The sequence below is a fragment of the Nyctereutes procyonoides genome, unplaced genomic scaffold (assembly GCF_905146905.1).
Source record: "Nyctereutes procyonoides isolate TBG_1078 unplaced genomic scaffold, NYPRO_anot_genome, whole genome shotgun sequence".
NCBI classification, from domain to species: Eukaryota; Metazoa; Chordata; class Mammalia; order Carnivora; family Canidae; genus Nyctereutes; species Nyctereutes procyonoides.
The window spans coordinates 28,322,663-28,342,149 of NW_026575046.1; the positions used below are offsets into that span (position 1 = coordinate 28,322,663).

General features: G+C 46.8%; 1 protein-coding gene across 1 annotated transcript in view; it reads left to right on the forward strand.

Annotated features, from left to right (window-relative positions):
- The first annotated feature begins 1,830 nt into the window (after positions 1 to 1,830).
- The window catches only part of ABLIM3 (actin binding LIM protein family member 3), a 111,037-nt gene continuing 93,380 nt past the window's right edge, over positions 1,831 to 19,487 (forward strand). Inside the window, exons 1-2 of the mRNA XM_055325833.1 lie at positions 1,831 to 1,996; positions 2,386 to 2,485. Coding sequence (XP_055181808.1) covers positions 2,473 to 2,485 — 13 coding nt within the window. The 5' untranslated portion in view covers positions 1,831 to 1,996; positions 2,386 to 2,472. The remainder of the gene's footprint in view (positions 1,997 to 2,385; positions 2,486 to 19,487) is intronic.

Here is a 19,487-nt window from a genome sequence, read left to right on the forward strand (position 1 = left end):
ATTCCAAACGTTGAGGCTCAGGGTGATAGCTACGTATGTTCATCAAATAGTCCTATTAATTTGACCCGTTGAACTTACCTGAACTTTTTCCCAGAAAAAAAAAAAAAAATCTTTTTCCAAGCATTAGAATGTGTAGCAAGCAACATGAAACTTAGGAATTGAATAAGGAATCCCAATCTGAAAATGTAAAGAGAAAGTATAAATGTAAAGAGATCTTTTGGAATCATATAAACATTTACTAATCACTTACAAAGCTGTTCTGGGCCCCCTGCCTTTTTCGGTAGGAAAAGTGGTCCGTGAATCACGTGGGATACTTATTTAAAATGCCGAGCAAGAAAAACCAGGAGCCTGGGAATCTGCATTTTACAGCCATCTCCCTTGTAACGTAAACAAAAGTTGGAGGCCCGCTGTGAGGCCATGAAGGTTATTCCCCATCCATTGAAAACAAACCCTAACAAGCTAACAAAACGCATTTCAAAACCAGTGACCCTTCCATGTATCTAATGATTCCTTAAGCACTGTCCCATCTTGGGATCCTGAGCCATAGCGATTTTTTTTTAACCCCGTATAAGGCAGAAACATTGTATTTATCTACAGGATAAATGTTCCCCATTTTTAGGAAGATGACTACCTAGCCTTGCCCTGAAACCTCAGATTCTTGTGCACTGAGTCACTCTCACACGGAACCAAGCTAGTGAGAGGGTTCGGTCCAGTTCCACCATGCTGTGTGTCTGTCCTAGGGCAGGTACTCAGCCTCTGTGACCCCTTCTTTCCCTGTCTCTAAGTCCGGGGTCTGAGGGTTCACGACATCTTGATTCTACACATGCTCTAAGCAGGGATCACGGAGTCTCTCAGTCTTGGTTTGCTATACCCAAAAGTCATGCTTCTGTGACCATGAATTAGGTTCAGAAGGTGACGGAATAAGGAGTCTGAGGAATGTTAAAAAAAAAAAAAAAACAACAACAACAACCAAAAACCAAAAAACCCCACCCCACTGACTTAATCATGACCAAAATATCAGAATATAGCTTTCCGTGATACACACCTCAAGAACTAATTACAAAAGTAATAGTAGTAATAATACTTTAGACGAGAGTCAGCTGTACGAAAACTGGGTGACCCAGTGAGGCTGAGTCATAGGGCCCCATACCTGCCTGGGCCTCAGATGGGGAAGAGTCTCCAGGTGGGGCTTCCTAGAGCCTCTTCTCCTCTGAGGACTGCACAACCTCAGGTCCAGCAAAGACCTGGGGCATTCTGTCAACAAATGTTCGGGGATACCTCGGGTGTGCCCGGCGCTGTGCTAGGCCTTGGGGAGCCCTGTGGGGAGCCCTGCGGACACGGCCGGCCGAGGTGATGAACCATTGTCCCAAATGACTCAGTGATAAGGGGCACAAGGCGGGGAGGAAGGGACACAAGGGAGGAGGCCGCAGGAGCCCCTGACGCCTCCCCACTCGGTCCAGGGGGGCAGGAGGCCGCAGCAGCAGCAGCAGCAGCAGCAGCAGCAGCAGCAGCAGCGAGCGGCGGCTCAGGACCCGAGTCCAGGGGCGCCGGGTGGACGAGGACTTGGAAGTGACACCTGCCTTCCCGCAGGGCCCAGCTTTCTCGCCAGCCCCTCCCAACGACGGCGGGTTTTCCTACCACCGCGGAGCCCGCAGACCCGAGCCCCGAGGGAGCGGAAGGCCGCGCCCGAGCACCGCGCGCCGCGGGCACGGGGTCGCCTCCACCCGCCCGCGCGCCCCAGGCGGGGGAGCGGCCCGGGGCGGCCCGGGGCGGCCCGGGGGCGGGGCCTGGCGAGGCGCCGGCGCGTCCGGCAGGTGGCGGCAGCGAGCGGCCGCGCCCCCCGCGCCGCCGGCCCGCGAGCCCGCATCATGGAAGGCGAGCTCTCGGGTCTCGCTGTGCTCGCCTCGGGATTCGAGACTGCCGACGAGGACCGGGATGCGTGAGCCGGCCGCGGGGGCCCAGGCAGGGGCCCCTGGCTCCCGACGCGGGCCGAGAGGTGGGTCCCGGGGCGGTGGCTGCTCCCGAGGCCGGGCGGGGACGCGCTGCCCCCGCCCTGCCTCCCCGCGGTCCACACCCCCTTTGGGCTCGGGAGCGGCGGGGCGGGAGTCGTCGGGGTGCGCGCGGCGGGGCGGGCGCTGGGGCCCCCGCTGCCCGGGCCGGTGCGCTCCCCGCGCTCCCCGCGCTCCCCGCGCTCCCGCCGCCGCCGCCGCCGCCGCCGCCGCCGCCCTCGCCCTCGCCCTCGCCCTCGCCCTCGCCCTCACCTGCGCGCGTCAGTCCCCGGGCCCCCGAGGCCGGCGGCTGCAGCCCGGACCGCGAGGGGACGGCCGCGGGGAGAGAGCACCTGAGGATGCGGGGCTGGCCCTGGACTGCCTTTTCACCCCCCAGGTGATGAGTGAGGCCGGGAGGTCGCGAGCTTCAAAAAGCAGCCGGGTCCTGCGTCTTGAATGAAAGACCCAGTGCGAAGGCATCACCATGAACACGAGCAGTAAGTGGGTCCTCCTCTCCTTTGCCATGGGAACAGGGTGGGGGCGGGAGGTGCGGGAGCTGGAAGGAGCTGGAGGCAGCCTGGCGTCGGCCGGACACGCGGCCCCCAGACTCCCTCTTGGCCCCTTCTGTGCGCCCCGGAAGGGGGATGTGGGTCCGGCTTTTCCTGACAATTTTGCTCACGTTTTATTGGCAGCAGCACTTGCCTCTGCGGGGAAGGCTGCTCGGCTCCTTCTAGCAATGCCTGGGAAGGCCTAGGAAGCGCTAACGAACGTGGCCATTGTCTGACTGTGGGGGCTCTAGGAGACCTCCCTGCACACAGCTGGAGAGCCACGGAGGGGCCCGGCTTGTCCTGAAGCTGAGAGGAGCAGGGAGGCCGCCCCGGGCTGGTGGTGTGGGTGGATGTGGGCAGGCAGTGGGCTGGGAGCGAGCAGTTTGATAAACACATCGTCAGGAAGCCACCTTTGGGTCTAGGGATTGTGAAATATCCTGCTCCTGTGCCTGCAGCCCCACGGGCCCGGGGCTGATTTCTGCACACACCTACAGGCAGCGTAGCTATCCCGAGAGGAGAGAAAAGAGACAAGCCCTTAGGCCAAGATCTCTAACATGCCAGGGGTAACAACTGCTTTGCAGAGCCAGGACCAGACATTTTGCTGCTGGGCTGGGCCTCAGCTGCTGAGAAATGCAGGCAGAATTACAAGGAGGCCCTGTATGTGTCTCTTCAGTGTGGTCCCTGTGACCATGGGCACCCACTGTGACCACCACCCTGGAGAGGAGATCTGGGTTCAAGTCCTCCCCCTCCCGCCTCCTCATCAGCTCGGCTTGTCTGGGTGCTCCCAGGAGCAGGTGGGATCGCTGAAGCGGAGGACCCAAGGAACATTCGGTTCCCTGGGTCTGTGACTCTCCCATCAGTCTCCTCTCTGGATCCCAGATTGCTGGTCTGTAAAATGAGAAGGGTTGAATCTAAATCTGTAAGTTTCTTTTTAAAAAGCGAGAGCCGAACAGCAAGACCAGAAAAATCAGTACCTTCTGAGGCTGTGTCCAGACCAAAGCCACCGTTTCTCCACCCTCCCTCCATTTCAAGGCTGTTGGCCTGGAGGGGAGGAAAACAAAGCAAAAGCCAGTGAGATGGAAATGAAATATATTTATTTACTATGTATTTGTATGACTCATCCCTCTGCTCTCTTCCTTTGTGTATTACATAGCTCTGCTAAGCGAGTGTGGCTGAACTCCCTCTGCCTCTTCCAGCCAAAGAATTTTGCCTCTTGATTATGACAGGCAGGAACGGTGCTTTGGCTTCACACCGGGTTCTGGAAAAGAGCAAAATTCTGTAGATCTGATCACCTAAGTGGGCCACATGTTTCCCCCTGCGTGCTTTCAGATGAGTAAAGATGTGAGCTGCCTGTCACTTCTCACTATCTCTAGGGGAAAGATGTAGTTATGGGAGTCCTTTCTCACTACATGATAGGAGAGAAAGATGGCTCATCTGTTTTTCAAAAAACTAAGAAATAAGTTCACAAGCAGCTGGCCTTACCCTTTTCTCTTGTCCCATTAGCAACACCGAATATGCCCAAAAGAAGGAAACAGCTTTTACTTTTTTTTTTTTTTTTAAACAAACAACAACCAATTGAGCTGAATACCGCAGGAGACAAGGACTCACAAAAATGCTACTCCAGCCTTGTATACTTTTTCTAAGTAGGGAGAGTGTGTTTATTTTCCAGAGGTAGTGGAAAATAAACAGAGTAGCATGACTTGGGTGACCGCTGAGGTCCCCCGTAAGAAGTGCTCCTCTAAGGGCTACCCTGAGGAGCACTGTGGCCACTGGTGCTCAAGGCTTGGGGGCGGGGCTCCATCATCCCTGAGGCTGCTTCCAAGCCTGAGAGTCTGCAAATGGAGAATATAGAAGTCAGACCTCATATGAGCGAAGCAATGACAAGGCCATAGGGGCTGGGCGTTGGCAGGAGGTCCTTGAGGTGACCTGATCAAAGCAAAAATGCTCTCCCCTTTGGGATGTAAAATTCTTACTTAATCCTGGTACCTGAAATGGAACCTAAGAGACAATCTTACTCAGTTCTTCTCTCCCTTCCATTTATTGGATCCTCACCCTCCACCAGTCACCGAGCTCAGCATCGTACCTGTATGATCTCCCCGACTGTCACCCGCACCCTGGGAGATGGTGGTACTACTGCAATTTCATGGGTTACACCTTGTAGCTATGAATGTTCACTAACTTCTTCAAGCCATGCAGTTAGCTGTTGGATTATGAAAGGTGCTTGGATGTGTTGCATTTTCATAATGGGAACCATTCCTAATCAGTGGCTCAGATGGCACCATTGAAGTGAGGGCAAACCATGAGATGACTATGAAGTTATAATTGCTTCATCGGAGCAAAAGAGGAGTTCAAGGCTGTGGTCTTGGGGCAGTATGTGAGAGCTGATATATAGCTGGGGCTCTGGGATCAGCTGGCCCCAGGTTCTGGTCCTCTTTTTTCACTTATTAGCCATGTGGTCTTCAGTATGGTTGTCTCACCTGCAAAATGGGGATGATGGGACCCACCTTACGTGGAATGGAGATAAATATTAACACAGCATGCAAAATACAGGGTGTGATGCCTGGGCCATCACTGGCCTCATATCAGCGAGGGTGGTCAGGCTGTTCTCGTGACCACAGTGGTTGGTCATTGTGGTTGTTGTCATCGTGGACTCTATGTCATTAGCAAGGAGGTCCCTCAGCCTCTCCGATGTCACACCGTGGTCATAAATCGAGAATACCAGAAGTATGATTTTGAGGATTAAGCGGGATCATGAGAAAATGCTTTGTAAACATATGTGAGTTGTTTTTATTCGTAAATGAGACACACGTGGCTCAGATGGCAACACCAGGGGAGTGCTCTGTCAGCAACTTCTCAGTGTGCTTCTAGTGTCTTCAGAATCCTTTCCTCCAAAATCTAGCTGAGTTTTCGTATACCACAGGGTGGGAATTTGAGAGAAAGGGGTAATTTTGGAGGTTGATGGAGTCGGTTGGTGGTATAGACGTGGGCAGAAGGCCCACCCTGCCCTGCAGCAGAGGGAACATCCCCCTGATGTATGCTGTTCGTGTGCCCTGGTTCTGTTCCTTCCAAGCCTTATTTGTCATCCATCCCATTCTCATCCATGTGTCTGCTGGCCACTTTCCTGAACCCACACAGCAAGGAAGGAGCTAACCCCAGGCCCATCACTTTTACACGGTCCCTGGAGCCATGGAAGCACCACCATCTAATGTGCAATAATAAATTGTGAGGCAACAATGAATCTTTGGGTTCCCTATAGGCTCCCAAGCCCCTTGGTCCAAAGCCAGGAGAAACTGAGTTTACCTCAGGTGCCAGAGGCCCTGAGCTCCAGAGTTGACTCTGTGTCCCATAAAATGCCATTCTCCTTGCATGGGCCAGAACTCCCCAAGCTCCTGAAAACTGTGGCTTTTGTAGGCACAGAACTCAGCAGCGACCCATCCTTCAGGCTGGGGAGCATCACGCATACCACGTACAGTAGTGCAAGAACCATCCTCCTTCATTTAATCAACTTTTCCTGTCCTCCGACCCTTTCCTTGGGATCTCTCCCGGATTGGCATGCCAAAAGGTTACCGTTTGGGAGTAGACTGTTTTGCTAAGGAGAGCACTGAAGAGTCACATCACCCTTATCGTGAGATAAGCAGACACCATCCTGGGCGTAAAAAAAACCTGAGCTCGAGGGAATGGATTCCAGAGTTCAAATGCAAGATCTATGGTGTACTCTGTGATCATGGACCAGATAGCTCACGTCTCTGAACCTGAATTTTATCATGTATAGGATGCGAGCAGTAATGCCAAAGTGCAAGGTTGTCCTCAGGATGAAGGGAAATAACTTGAGAAGGTCACTGGCATCGGGTCCCAGGGGATGAAGTTGAATCTGAAGTTGAATTAGCCATAGAGTAAAGTTCTGGAATGAAAGGATCAGAAAAACCAAACCCTCTGGTTGAAAATTAGCATATGTTACTGTTGTTGTAGGTAGCACGAGGTTCTGTTCGAAGGAAAGCCATAGCTTCCTGAGGGAAGCCTTTGGGAAGATTATTAACCTGGTATTGTATATGGCATGGGTTGGAAAGGGCAAGACGGAAGTTAGGATCCTAGCTGAGAGACAATCACCCTAGTTCAGAAAAGGTCTGAGGGCCACGATTCTATTTGTAAGAATAGAAATTGGGGGAAAGATCTTTTAGAAAATAAGATTTGCATGGCCTCTCTGCTGTTATATTATATGATAAAAAGAAGAAGAGTCTATCAGTTAGGGTCCTGGCAGGGAACAGATGGGCAGTTTGAAGGGAGTTAAGTAGAAGGAATCTTTGCAAATGTATGAGGAGGGTGTAGAGAAACAAACAAGAAGCGAGGATGGCCCAGTACTAGAAGGCTGGCAACTGCCTGACCTCCCTCACCTCCCGCCCTCCAAATCTTACTGTGTTCCTCATTGGCCCCATCCAACCAGGGGTCAGAGGGCAAGGAAGGCAGTTGATGGGCCCATCATATTCAGCCTCACAGGGCACAGTGCAGAGTAGACAAGGCAGCAGGGTGGGTGCGGGGAGGCATGGGGGCTCAGAATTGAAGACACCCAGCCCAAGGAGCAAGATGACCATTCTCTGCCAGGTCAAGAACTCCAGGAGTTCTTTACTACAAAAAGGACCCAGTACAAACACAAACTGTGTAGGCTACCCTCTAAGGCCATTTTAAATTTTCAAAATTTAGGTAAAATAGAGATGACTGTATTCTTTATAAGGATGGAGATTTAAAAGAAAAAAAAAAAAACCATGCTTCCCAAATGAATGAAGCCACTGTTGACAAATGCATCCTGGAGGCTAGGAGTGGGGCTGAAGAATAATGCAAGGAACAATTTTTAAACCATCCCAAATGAGTTTAACACATCTCTGAAAATCACAATGTGATTTCAAGAGTATTTGTAGTGCACGAAGGAAGTGATATCAATTCTGAACCCCAGCTTTCCTATCTGGCAAAGGCTTTATCTTGCTGAGATAACATCTGGTGTGTGAATGGTCAACAACTGGCAGGCCCCCAACAGTGGCCAGGTCCCATTGTACATGAGCAGAAAACAACCAGAAGGTAGAAGCACCTCTGACTTTTTGAGTACTTCACCAGTTTAATTGTTCTCCTTTGGTTCTTAAGGGCATAGACTGGAACTTGCCCTTTCCTTGCTCTGTGTCCTTGAGCAAGTCACTTACCTTCTCTGTACCTCACTTCCATATCTGATCACAGGGGAGCTCATGATAGTGCCTCTCTCATAGGGTTATTGGAAAAAAAACGTGTAGGTTAATAGCTGTGAATTGCTTGAAACACTGCCCAGGCTGTTGCAAGTGTGTATAAAACAAATAAAACCAGTATATATTAGTTTGCTAGAGCTGCAGCAGCAAAGTACCACAGATTGGGAGGCTTGAACAATAGAAGTGTATCATCTCACAGTTCTGGAGGCTAAAAGTCTAAAATCAGGGTGTCGGTAGTATTGGGTCCTTCTGAGGGCCCTGGAAACCATCTGCTCTGACCTCTGTGCTTGGGTGTGGATGGCCATCTTCTCTACCCGGGACCCTTCATCTGTGTGTCTCTGTGTCCAAATTTTGATAAGGACACCAGTCATGTTGGATTGGAGCCCATTCTAATGACCTCACCTTAACTTCCTTACCTTTGTAAAGACCATACCTCCAGATAAGGTCATATTCTGGGGAACGGAAGCTAGGCCTCTAACAGATGAACATAGCCTGTAATACAGTGTTTGTTACATCAACGATTCATCAAGAAGATTTTTCCATGGGCTGTTTCCCCCTGAATATCAGCCACTCCCCAGGGCGAGTAGAGGATGCTATCCTCTGACCAGCAGGGATGGAGCCTCTCTCCTTAAGAACCTGAAGGGTGGCACTCACATATCAGAGGTCCCCAGAAGGGAATCTGGGAGGTGGTTTAGTATTCTATGGCTCACTCTGTCTGCAGAAAACACAACTCCCATTCCACCCCCATCCAGGTCATTATGCACAACTGTAGCATCTCAGTGGTGTAACAGAATTTATGGTCATGGTATTGGTTTTCAGTTGGCCTTGTTCCTGGGAATGTCCAACCTGGGTAATAAGAATTGGATCATTCACTTGTTCACTCAACAAATATTTACTGACCACCAACTCTGCACCAGACATGATGCTGGGGACACAGCAGTAAATATAACAGACATGGCTCTTGTCTTCGTGAGTCATATAGGCCCTAATAAATGGGCCACCTGGTGGCCAGCATGATACGACATGTTTTATTTGCCCTACATGAGATTTTTAATGAATTTATTTGCCAATGGCGAGAAATTGGGAAATTGAGATTTAAAAATTCAAATTTCTAGCTTCTCTTAAAAAGGGGGTGGGGAGGGGCGCCTGGGTGGCTCAGTGGGTTAAGCAACTACCTTCAGCTCAGGTCATGATCCCAGAGTCTTGGGATTGAGCTCGCATCCGGCTCCTGCTCTCCCTCTGCCCCTCCCCCTTGCTCGTGTTCTCTCTCTCTCTCTCTCTCTCTCTCTCTCTCTCTCTCTCTCCCTCTCCCCCTCTCTCTCAAACAAATAAATAATCTTAAAAATGCAGGGGCCAGGGGAATATCTGCCATCCCTGCCCGTGTTTTCCTACATGACAACAGTCAGCAGGCCTGCCTTTCTTTGGCAGGGCGTGTACTGGTCTCTAGGCTGCCTGGTTGCCACCATTTCCTCTTAAAATGCACAAGGACGGCTTTGTATTTTTATGTTCCCTTGCCACTGGAGGCATTTTAATTTTTTTTTAAGATTTTATTTATTTATTTGACAGAGAGAAAGAGTGCACACAGGGGGAGCAACAGAGGGAGAGGGAGAAGCAGACTCCCCACTGAGCAGGAAATCCACCACCCGCTGTGAGGCTCTATCTCCCAGGACCCTGAGATCATGACTGGAGCCAAAGGCAGACGCTTAATCCACTAAGTCACCCAGGCACCCCAGCATTTTAATGTTTAATTCCCAGTCTAGTAGGTGATCAATATAACATCAAACATGGAGAAGTGTGTGTTCACACAGAGATGCAGGAACTGCAGCATATCTGCTCATTTTTACTGGAGAAGGTTCTATCTAGTGTTAGCAACTGATTAACACTGCCATGCCATTGAAGTCCTCTTGAAGTGAGCAAAATCCTGCTGCATAAATAAAGATTTCCCCAGCTGACCCATTCCCAGAAGGGTGATATCATATCCTGTCCGATACAGTTGGGCAAACATGTCCTGCCCCTGTCTCCTAGAGGTCAGTTTTGTTTCCAGGGGAACCTAGTAGTAGGGGGTGGGGAACAGACCAAAGGAAGGCAATTCAGGATAATGGATCCTAGATCTGGGTCCTTTTCCCAGACCAAAGGAAGGTACTGTGAAAGTCTGAACTCTTCTAGAGATTGTTCTCACATATGGGACAGGCCTGGTTCATTTGAGGTCACCTAGCCAATAGCATGAGTTCTGTGTCCATAAGCTCAGTGTATCCCAGCTAAGGAGTGATTACTGAAAGGTAATCACTGCACTTGACCCCATATAGCATCAATCCCATAAGGCTCTTCAAGACTTCTTCTCTGTCAGTATGAGATTCTCCTGCTTGCAAAAGAAAAGTGAATAAGTGGATAATGCCAACATAATTTCTGCAGTTGAGAGCAGGTTTTTCTTCATTTCTCTAGAAGAAATAGGATAGCAAATAATTCATAGAAAGCAAAGCACAGTGCCTGGCCCATCATGGGTGCTCCAAAGGTACTTGATGAATTCATTTGTTAGTAAAAAGCCTGCTCTCTTTGTCTTTATGATAACAATCTCTCCACAGAGCCCTAGGTTCATCTTCTGACCATCTGCTTAGTTGCCCACTTGGATATTCTAAGGTGCTTCAGATCCAACCTAAAATTTAATAAATCCATCCTCTTTAAAAGAAAAAAGAGAAAAACGACTTCAACTCCACGGTCCCCCTTGATCTCTAGAACAGTCACCGAAGTTAGTCATTGGAAAGTGGTCCTCATCTACATTTCCCTTTCCTTCATGCTCCTGTGTTCAGTCTGTGTCCACATCTGGTCACTCCTACCTCCCAACTGGACCTCTTCCACACCTCAGCTGCCATCACTTCCCTTTGTTCATGACGCCAGGCATGGCGACCACTGGAGGAGAAGGTTGAGGGAGGGGAAGAGTTGATCTCAAGTTCAGGCAATGGAGCTCTGTGGGCTGCTGGACAAGGTGATCCCAGGCTGCATGGACTAGAGGAGGGCATAGCATCGCTCCACAGAATGCTGATGAGGCTGTGTCTGAAGCATGGCTTTCAGGGCAGGCAGTCATCAACCAGGGTGAGCCCAGGAAAGGGTGGCCAGAATGGTAGAGAGGAGCAGTAGGAAGGTGCCAGAGTCAGCCCCACACATGGGCTTTGTGGCCCCCGGAGAGTGTGGATGACCCTTTGACAATTTCACACAGTGCTGCTGGGATGTGCCCGACAACCAGAAGTCTCTAGCCTCTTTTCTGAGTTTATCACCAGCCAGACAAGGGGTCCAGACAGGCCGTACTTGGCTGTCCCATTGCTTCCCCTGCTGTGGTCACAGCCCGTGTGCTCTCACAACAGCCCCCACCGCCTCTCTTGGAAGAATCCTACTCTCCCCTGCCTATATCACTTCCAGACCTTCTTCCTTGCATCTGCTTAATTTTGTGCAAAGCGCAGGTCTTTCTCCATGGGCTGTTATCTCTTGCCCTCAGCAGCACCAGCAGGGCCAATGAAACGACTGCTTTGTGATAGTCTGTCTAACGACACAGTTGATCTATTTTAAGCACCTGAAGCATGCTCCACCAAGTGCGAATCTTCCCACAGCAAGCTGCTCTCAGCATGTAGGAGCAGAGGCAGGCCGAGGTCTGCCCCTGCGTTTGGAGATCTGGGGAAACAGCCCAGGGATCTGGACCCTGCCCATCCAAGGATGATCTAAGGCGGCCATAAAATTAGATATTTTTACGGTCAGCATGAGTTATTTTGGAAGGAGAACTGCCTGTGATGCCAGCATTATATGGGGCAGGAACCTCAAGTGAACAAAATCCCTCTTTCAAGGGACAGAGACAGAGCCTGGACGGACCCATCACATGTATGGAGAAGGGACCTGGGAGGGAGCATTTCAGGAATAAAGAGAAGCCCAACGCCCATCAGAGATTTCTTAGCCTCAGGCCACTTTTTTCTCCTCCTCCTAATCAACATTCTTTTCCAGCTATAGCCTATCTCAGTGCAAATGTTTTACATATATTATTTAGTTAATCCTTGCAACAATCCTCCCTGAGCCTTCCCGGTATTCTGTATCTAAGACAGGTCCCTGTGTCATGTTGGCTCTCACCATCCACCACAGAACCTAACACAGTGGGTATTGCTTTGTTCGTTAGCACATTTCCTTTCTTTCTATCTCTTACTCTCTTTTGACTATAAACTATATGATGACTATATGACAGGCTTGTCTGTCTTGTTCACTGCCTTGTCCTCCAAACTCATCACAGTGCCTGATCCAGAGAGATGATGGGTAAGGATGATTCACATTTGTTGAGCGCTCACTATACCAGGCACAGTGCTAACTAAGCTCTTCGAAGACATAAACTCACTTAACCCTCATAAAAGTTGTAGGAGAGAGGTGCTAATACGACCCTCATTTTCCGTAGGAGGAAACTGAGGCTCAGGACCAGTTATCAGCCCCAAGTGTCATATTTAGTAAGCAATGAGGAAAAGCTGCTCACCATCACTCATCATCAGGGACATGCAAGTCAAAACCACAATGATCTATCACCTCACACCTGTCAGAATGGCTAGTAAAAAAGACAAGAAATAATAAGTGTAGGGGAGGGTGTGGGGGGAAAAGGAACACTCAGGCACCGTTGGTGGGAAAGTGGACTGGTGCAGCCACTGTGGAAGACAGTGTGGAGGTCCCTCAACAGTTAAAAATAGAACTCCCATTTGATCCAGTAATTCCATCACTGGATATTTACCCAGAGAAAATGAAAACGCTAATTTGAAAAGACCCATGCACTCCTCTACTTATTGAAGCATTATTTATGATAGCCAAGATGTAGAAGCAGCCTGAGTATCCACTGATAAATGGGTGAATAAAAAGATGTGAGATATCTATATATATAATAGATAATATATAAAATATATAATAGATACATATAAAAATGGAATATATATAATGGAATATTACTTAGCCATTCAAAAGAATGTGATCTTGTCATTTGCAACATCGACTGATCTACAAGGTATTGTGCTAAGTGAAATAAGTCAAACAGAAAGATAAATGCCAAATGATTTCATTTATATGTGGAATCTAAAAAACAAAAACAAACATTAAAAAAGCAGAAATAGGGATCCCTGGGTGGCGCAGCGGTTTGGCGCCTGCCTTTGGCCCAGGGCGCGATCCTGGAGACCCGGGATCGAATCCCACATCGGGCTCCCGGTGCATGGAGCCTGCTTCTCCCTCTGCCTGTGTCTCTGCCTCTCTCTCTCTGTGTGTGTGTGACTATCATAAATAAATAAAAAAAAATTAAAAAAAAAAAGCAGAAATAGGCCCATAAATACAGTGAACATACAGGTGGTTTCCAGAAAGGTGGGGGTTTGGGGGATTGAGCAGAGTGAGTAAAGGGGAGCGGGAGGCATGAGTTTCCAGTTATGGGATGGATAAGTCACAGGGATGAAAGGCATAGCATAGGGAATGTGGTCAATGATACTGTAATAGTGGTGTGTGGCGACAGATGGCAGCTACACTTGTGGTGAGCACAGCATAATGTATAGAGTAGTTGAATCACTATGTTGTATGCCTGAGACTAATGTAACATTGTGTGTCAACTGTACTTTAATAAAAAAAATAAGTAATGAAACCTTGAATTAATATGTGAATGGGTGAATTTAACGAGGAGTATTTAATATCTCATTTTTCACGAAAGGGAAATGAGGTTCAAAGATGAAGTCACCTGGCCACATACAAGCTAGGAAGTGTAGAGTAGGTGTTTGAAACAATGTCCATCTGACCCTGATCTCCTTTCACTCCTTTGTGCTTCCTCCTTTTCACCATCTTTCCCTGCCTTACACTGAGGAGCTTCACAGGGGGAAGATATGGGTTGAGGTGACTGATCCTATGGTCAATCTCCTGTTCAGTATCCCAGCAGTGCTGTCCTATTCCTGGAACAATGATAGAAATCCCTGCTCTGTGTATGGCAGCGTGCCAGGCACCATGGGACAGGAGATGCACAGAACAGAGAGCATGACCCCAGATTACCTCCTTCCATTGTCAGCAAGGGGTGGACACGAGTATGCAACTGAATTGCTGGAGATTGAGAGGGAAGGAGTAAGAGGAAGACAGGCCAAATTCCTTGGGAAGACCTGAGACCACCTTTGAGAAGTGAATAAACTTTTGTTAGGCAGAGCATAAGGGAAGGTTGGGGCATCCCAGATGGGCTTACTCAATCCTTCTCCAGCAAGATTCCACAGTCCCCATTGCACAATGTCTGCATCCTGGGCCCTTGGCTTGGGTGGAGGGTGAAATAAATAAACGCAGAGTATTCCAGGAAATGTCAGGAAGTCCAGTTGGTCTGTACTCTGTAGAGTATGACTAGGTGGCCAGTGAGGAAATAAGGCTGGGCAGTTGGTGAGGATCACATCTTGGAGAGTTTTAAATGCCAGCCTAGAGGGTGTTTGTTACAGTCTATGGCCAATGAGAAGCTGTGAAAGGTTTTGAGCCAAGTAGTGACCTGACCAGAGCTGTGCATTATTTAGGATCATCTCCCTGGCAACACATACCTGATGGATAGGAGAGCCCAAAGGCAGTGGAAGGCAGGCTAAGGGCAGTGGTGCCACATGTGGATGGGAGGGGATGTGTGAGGTGCAGAAAGGGTGGCCACGGTTCTATAGCCTGCTGTGCGTTACTACTCTCATACACGCAGGTGGACCTGTTATCTGATTCTGATTTCTGGGACTGTGAACTGATACTTCGAAAACTAGGTTGCTAACCAAATCGAGCCACCTAGATAGAGTGTTTGATAAACACTTGAGCTGTGGAGTCAGAATGCCTGGGTTCAAATTCCAGTGTGGCTACTCACTAGCTGTGCAGTCTTTGGTGCCTTGCTTTATCCTTAGAGTTGCATTTTCCTCTCAAGATGGGAATATTGGGGGAGCTCTAAGTGAGGAAATGGGTGTTTGATGCTTAACGCAGAGCCTGGCACATGAAAACACCCAATAATGGTTAATAGCGGTAAAGTAATGAAATATATTTGAATGTGCTGGGGAAACTCCCTTTAAATAACAAATTAATCAATACATGGTGTTACAGTACAGTCACCTCTTGGTCATTCCATTGGGGAAGGGGATAAAAGGATATATTGATAACTCAGAACTGTCTTTAGCTGACATTTATTTTTTTTTTTTATATTTACTTATGATAGTCACAGAGAGAAAGAGAGAGAGTCAGAGACACAGGCAGAGGGAGAAGCAGGCTCCATACACCGGGAGCCCGATGTGGGATTCGATCCTGGGTCTCCAGGATCGCGCCCCGGGCCAAAGACAGGCGCCAAACCGCTGCGCCACCCAGGGATCCCTTTAGCTGACATTTAAGTAGTGCTTTAATATACATCAGACTACACTCTAAACTTTCCATGAATTGTCTCTTTTGATCTTGGCATGAGTCAGAAATAAAAATTAATCTTGTAGAGGATAATCCTAATTGAGTAGGGAGCATGTCCTACTAGACCAGGGGTTGACACACTTTTTCTATAAAGGGCTAGGTAGTAAATATTTTGGGCTTTGTAGGCTGTATAGTTTCTGTAGCATGAAAGCAGCCCCAGTGTGTAGTCAAATGGATGAGGCTTCAGTCCGGTCAAAGTTTATTTACAAAAATAAAGATGGAGAGTGATTTGACCCAGAGGCCAGAGTTTGCTGACCCCTGTGCTACATGACTTCCATGATCTCTTCCAGCTTTGACATCACAGTGTCATCCAAAACAATGACACAGACATGCCTAATCTTTAGTTAGTTCATCCTCATAACTACAAGCAGAATTTACTACAAGCATGATAGATAAGATGTACTGAAAAGATAGAGAAAGGCCTATACGAAGCTGTCTCCAGTCTTCATGCTGCTTTCATATACAGCACACCCCACAATTCACACTCTTCCCAAGTGACCACTAAATGCCAGGCTGCACAGGCTGCCCTAGGATCCATTCAGTAGACAACTCTTGGGCTACAGAGAATGATACTGGGGAAGAACACAGGATGACTCTCTATGCTCGTACTCCATGACTAAGGCAGAGTTTCCTTCCTGCCCTCTCCATTCACATTTCCTACTCAAAGCCCACATTCCCTTGTAATGAAATACAGTAGCCAATTGTCTGTTCAGTTATCATCCTCCCTCTGATTCTTTCCCACCAAATCCATTTAGTATTAAGAGGCTGTCAGGTGCGGTGTTCTTCATCTCCCCCAAGTGATGGCACATGACCTAGACTGGCTGATCAGAGTTTCCCATCTACCTTGGCCGCAAGGATTTGTTCATCAGTGGACATTAGACCCAAGGGAAGCCAACCAGAGTATTCTTTGAAATTGTATAGGGAGATTTTGGGAAAGAGAAATATTCATTTTATTGAGGTTGTTGAGCTAGGAGATTCTCGGAGGGTCTAGAGATTCCAGTGGCCATTCTTGTCCAATATGTGGGAGGAAGAGGCTGTCTGAAAAATAAAGAAAGTCATGGCTCTGACCATATAGTAAAGCATCTGAATCCAGCCAGATCTGAAGCCAAAGGCTACCTGCCATTCCCCACCACTTCGGACCTCCTAGTTACAAGAACGAACAAATTCATTTTTTTGCTTAAACTGAGTTCACTTGGGTTTCTATAAATTACAACAGAAAGGATCCTAACTAAGGCACTTCCTTTTTAACCATTCTTCTCATTGGCAATTACCTCCTATAATTATTCCCATTTGTCGAAATCCTAGTAGTCTTCAGACTATAAGACTCTTCTTTTTTTTTTTTTTAAGATTTTATTTATTTATTAATGAGAGACAGAGACAGAGGCAGAGACACAGGCAGAGGGAGAAGCAGGCTCCATGCAGGGAGCCCGATATGGGACTCGATCCCAGGACTCCAGGATCACGCCCTGGGCCTAAGGCAGGCGCTAAACTGCTGAGCCACCCAGGCATCCCAATAAGACTCGTCTATTCCAGCTTCCTCATATCCACTCCTGACATGATTTTATTCCCTCTTCTGAAGTCTCTGGCCCTTGATTTAAAATGTTCTTATGGTTACAGGTCATTTGCTGTTCTTATGGTTACAGGTCATTTGCATGGTTTATTTATGTGCATTTCCTAGCACTTTTCTTAGATTATAAGCACCTTGAGGACAGAAGCCATATGTCACTAGGATATATAATATATTTACTCCCCAACTGCATGCCACAGCTTATTGCTAGAGCTTATAAATCCATGTGCACACCAAGCCTCTAATGCATAGTATTCCATCAAATGCAGGTGTTTGAGAAAATTCATTATGGCAAAAAGCTACCATAACTATTACTTAACTGTAATGCTAATATAGAGAAGCTAGCAAATATTTTGGACATTAAAAACAAGTCCTCAGGGCAGCCCCAGTGGCACAGCGGTTTAGCACCGCCTGCAGCCCAGGGTGTGATCCTGGAGACGGGGGATCAAGTCTCACATCAGGCTCCCTGCATGGAGCCTGCTTCTCCCTCTGCCTGTGTCTCTGCCTCTCTCTCTCTCTCTCTCTCTCTCTCTCTAAGAATAATTAAAATCTTAAAAAAAAAGTCCTCAAATGATCTGAATGTGGTTTACATGGATGTGTACATGTGTGTAAAACTTTTGAGTTTTACACTTAAGATTTATGTACTTTATGCAAGATACGCCACAGTAAAAAGTAAAAACTAAAATAAAAATAAAGGAGTCCTCATATTCGACAAACTTGTCCATCACTAGTCAATAAACAAAAATTAATTAGATCAGAGACCTAAATAAACTGAATGCTAAAACTATACAGCTTCTAGAAGATAATATAGAAGAATATCTTACGACCTTGAGGTAGGCAGTAACTTCTTAGAACACTAAAAACAGCAAAAACGGGCAAGAAATTCTAACAGACTCTGAACAAAAGAACATATACAAATGGTCAATCAACACACAAAACATGTTCAACATCATTACGCATGAGGGAATTGCAAATTAAAACCACCAATTTACACCCACCAAAATGGCTAAAATTCCTCATACATTATTGGTGGGAATATAAACTGGTACCACTGGGGAAAACTGTGACTTTCACAAAAACTGAACCTAAGCCTACCTGTGATGAGCACCTCCACCCCCGGTACTTACCAGTGAGACCAGTGAGAGATGAAAACATGTATCTGCAGAAAGAATTGTGTAGGAATGTTCCTGGCAGCTTGATTCATAATATCCCAAAGCTGAAAACAATCCAAATGCTCATCTACAGACAAATAGATAAACAAATTATGTTACATTTTACACAGTGGAATACTACTCACCAAAAAAGGGGGGGAAAGAACCAACTATTGATACATGTCACAGCATGAATGAATCTCAAAAACATTACTCAAAAACTGAGTAAAGGTAGCCAGAGATAAAAGAGCACATACTGTGTGATTCCATTATATGAAGTTCAAGAACAGGAAAAATTAATCTATGTGGGTGGAAATTATAATAGGGTTTGCTTCTAGTTGAGGAAAGAGTGATTGCAAAAGGTTGCTGCAGATTATCTGGGGTGATGGAAGCTACTCTGTCTTGATTGAGGCACTGTTAAATGCCTCAGTGCCACTGTAAATCCATATAAGGATTTACATATTTGTCAAAACTCATTGTTTTTAAGATCTATGTATTTCCTTATTTGTGATTTATACCCAATTTGTATATATTTATATATACTTTTATATTCTGTATTTTATAAATGAAAATAATATATAGGTGTATATAGGTAAATATATATGTAAATATATATTTATATATCATATATAGTATATAGGTATATAATACATATTATATATGTAAATATATAATAATTATATAAATATTACTTCTATATCTACGTGTGTGTATATATATATATATATATATATATATATATATATATATATAAAGACAGAAAGAGACAGAGACCTTCAAAAGATTCCTAAACTTAACTCCAAATCTCAGCTCTTCCACTAACTGTGATGTCTGCTAGTATCCTCATCAATTCAATGGACCCATCTTATTAAGCTTGCTCACCTCAAAGGGCTGTTTCAAGTATAATCATATCTGGGAAAGTGCTTGGAAAACTTTTCATTGTGTATTCCAAGAGCCTCTTCTCCAAGTTACTTTGTGTAGCTCTCTCCCTGGCCCTGATGTTCCAGCTACACTGCACCTTGAACTTACCATGTGCTTTCCAGCCTCAGGACCTTTGCACATGCTGTTTCTCCACCCACATGATTCCTCTCCCTGGTCTTCCATGGCTGGCTTCCTCGAATTCTTGCAGTGTCAGCCAAAATCTGTTAATCTTCAGATTGTCTGTCCCAACCTCTTATTCTTCCTTCATTCTACTTGTCCTGCTTCATAGTTATTTATTTGGTTATTTACTTTCCCATGGAATAGTGAACTCCCAAAGTATAGGAAACAAGCTGGTTTTATTCACCGGTACATCCTCAATCCTCAGCATATAGAAATTACCCAGTCCACAGGAAATGACCCAAACTTATTGCCAAGTAAATAACTTCACCAACAAACATGAGCTTTCATGCATGGACTTTGAAATCTATTTGTGCTGACTCAGGACTTGGAGCCAGGTCTTCCCTGGGGCTTGGTGGGTGCCAGAAAAGTGACACCAGGATAATGCTAGTGTCCTTGTTGTTTACTCGCTTGGGAAAAGCTATTTGTGCCAAAGGACTCAAGGAAACCTTAGGACATCTTGTCCTTAGGGG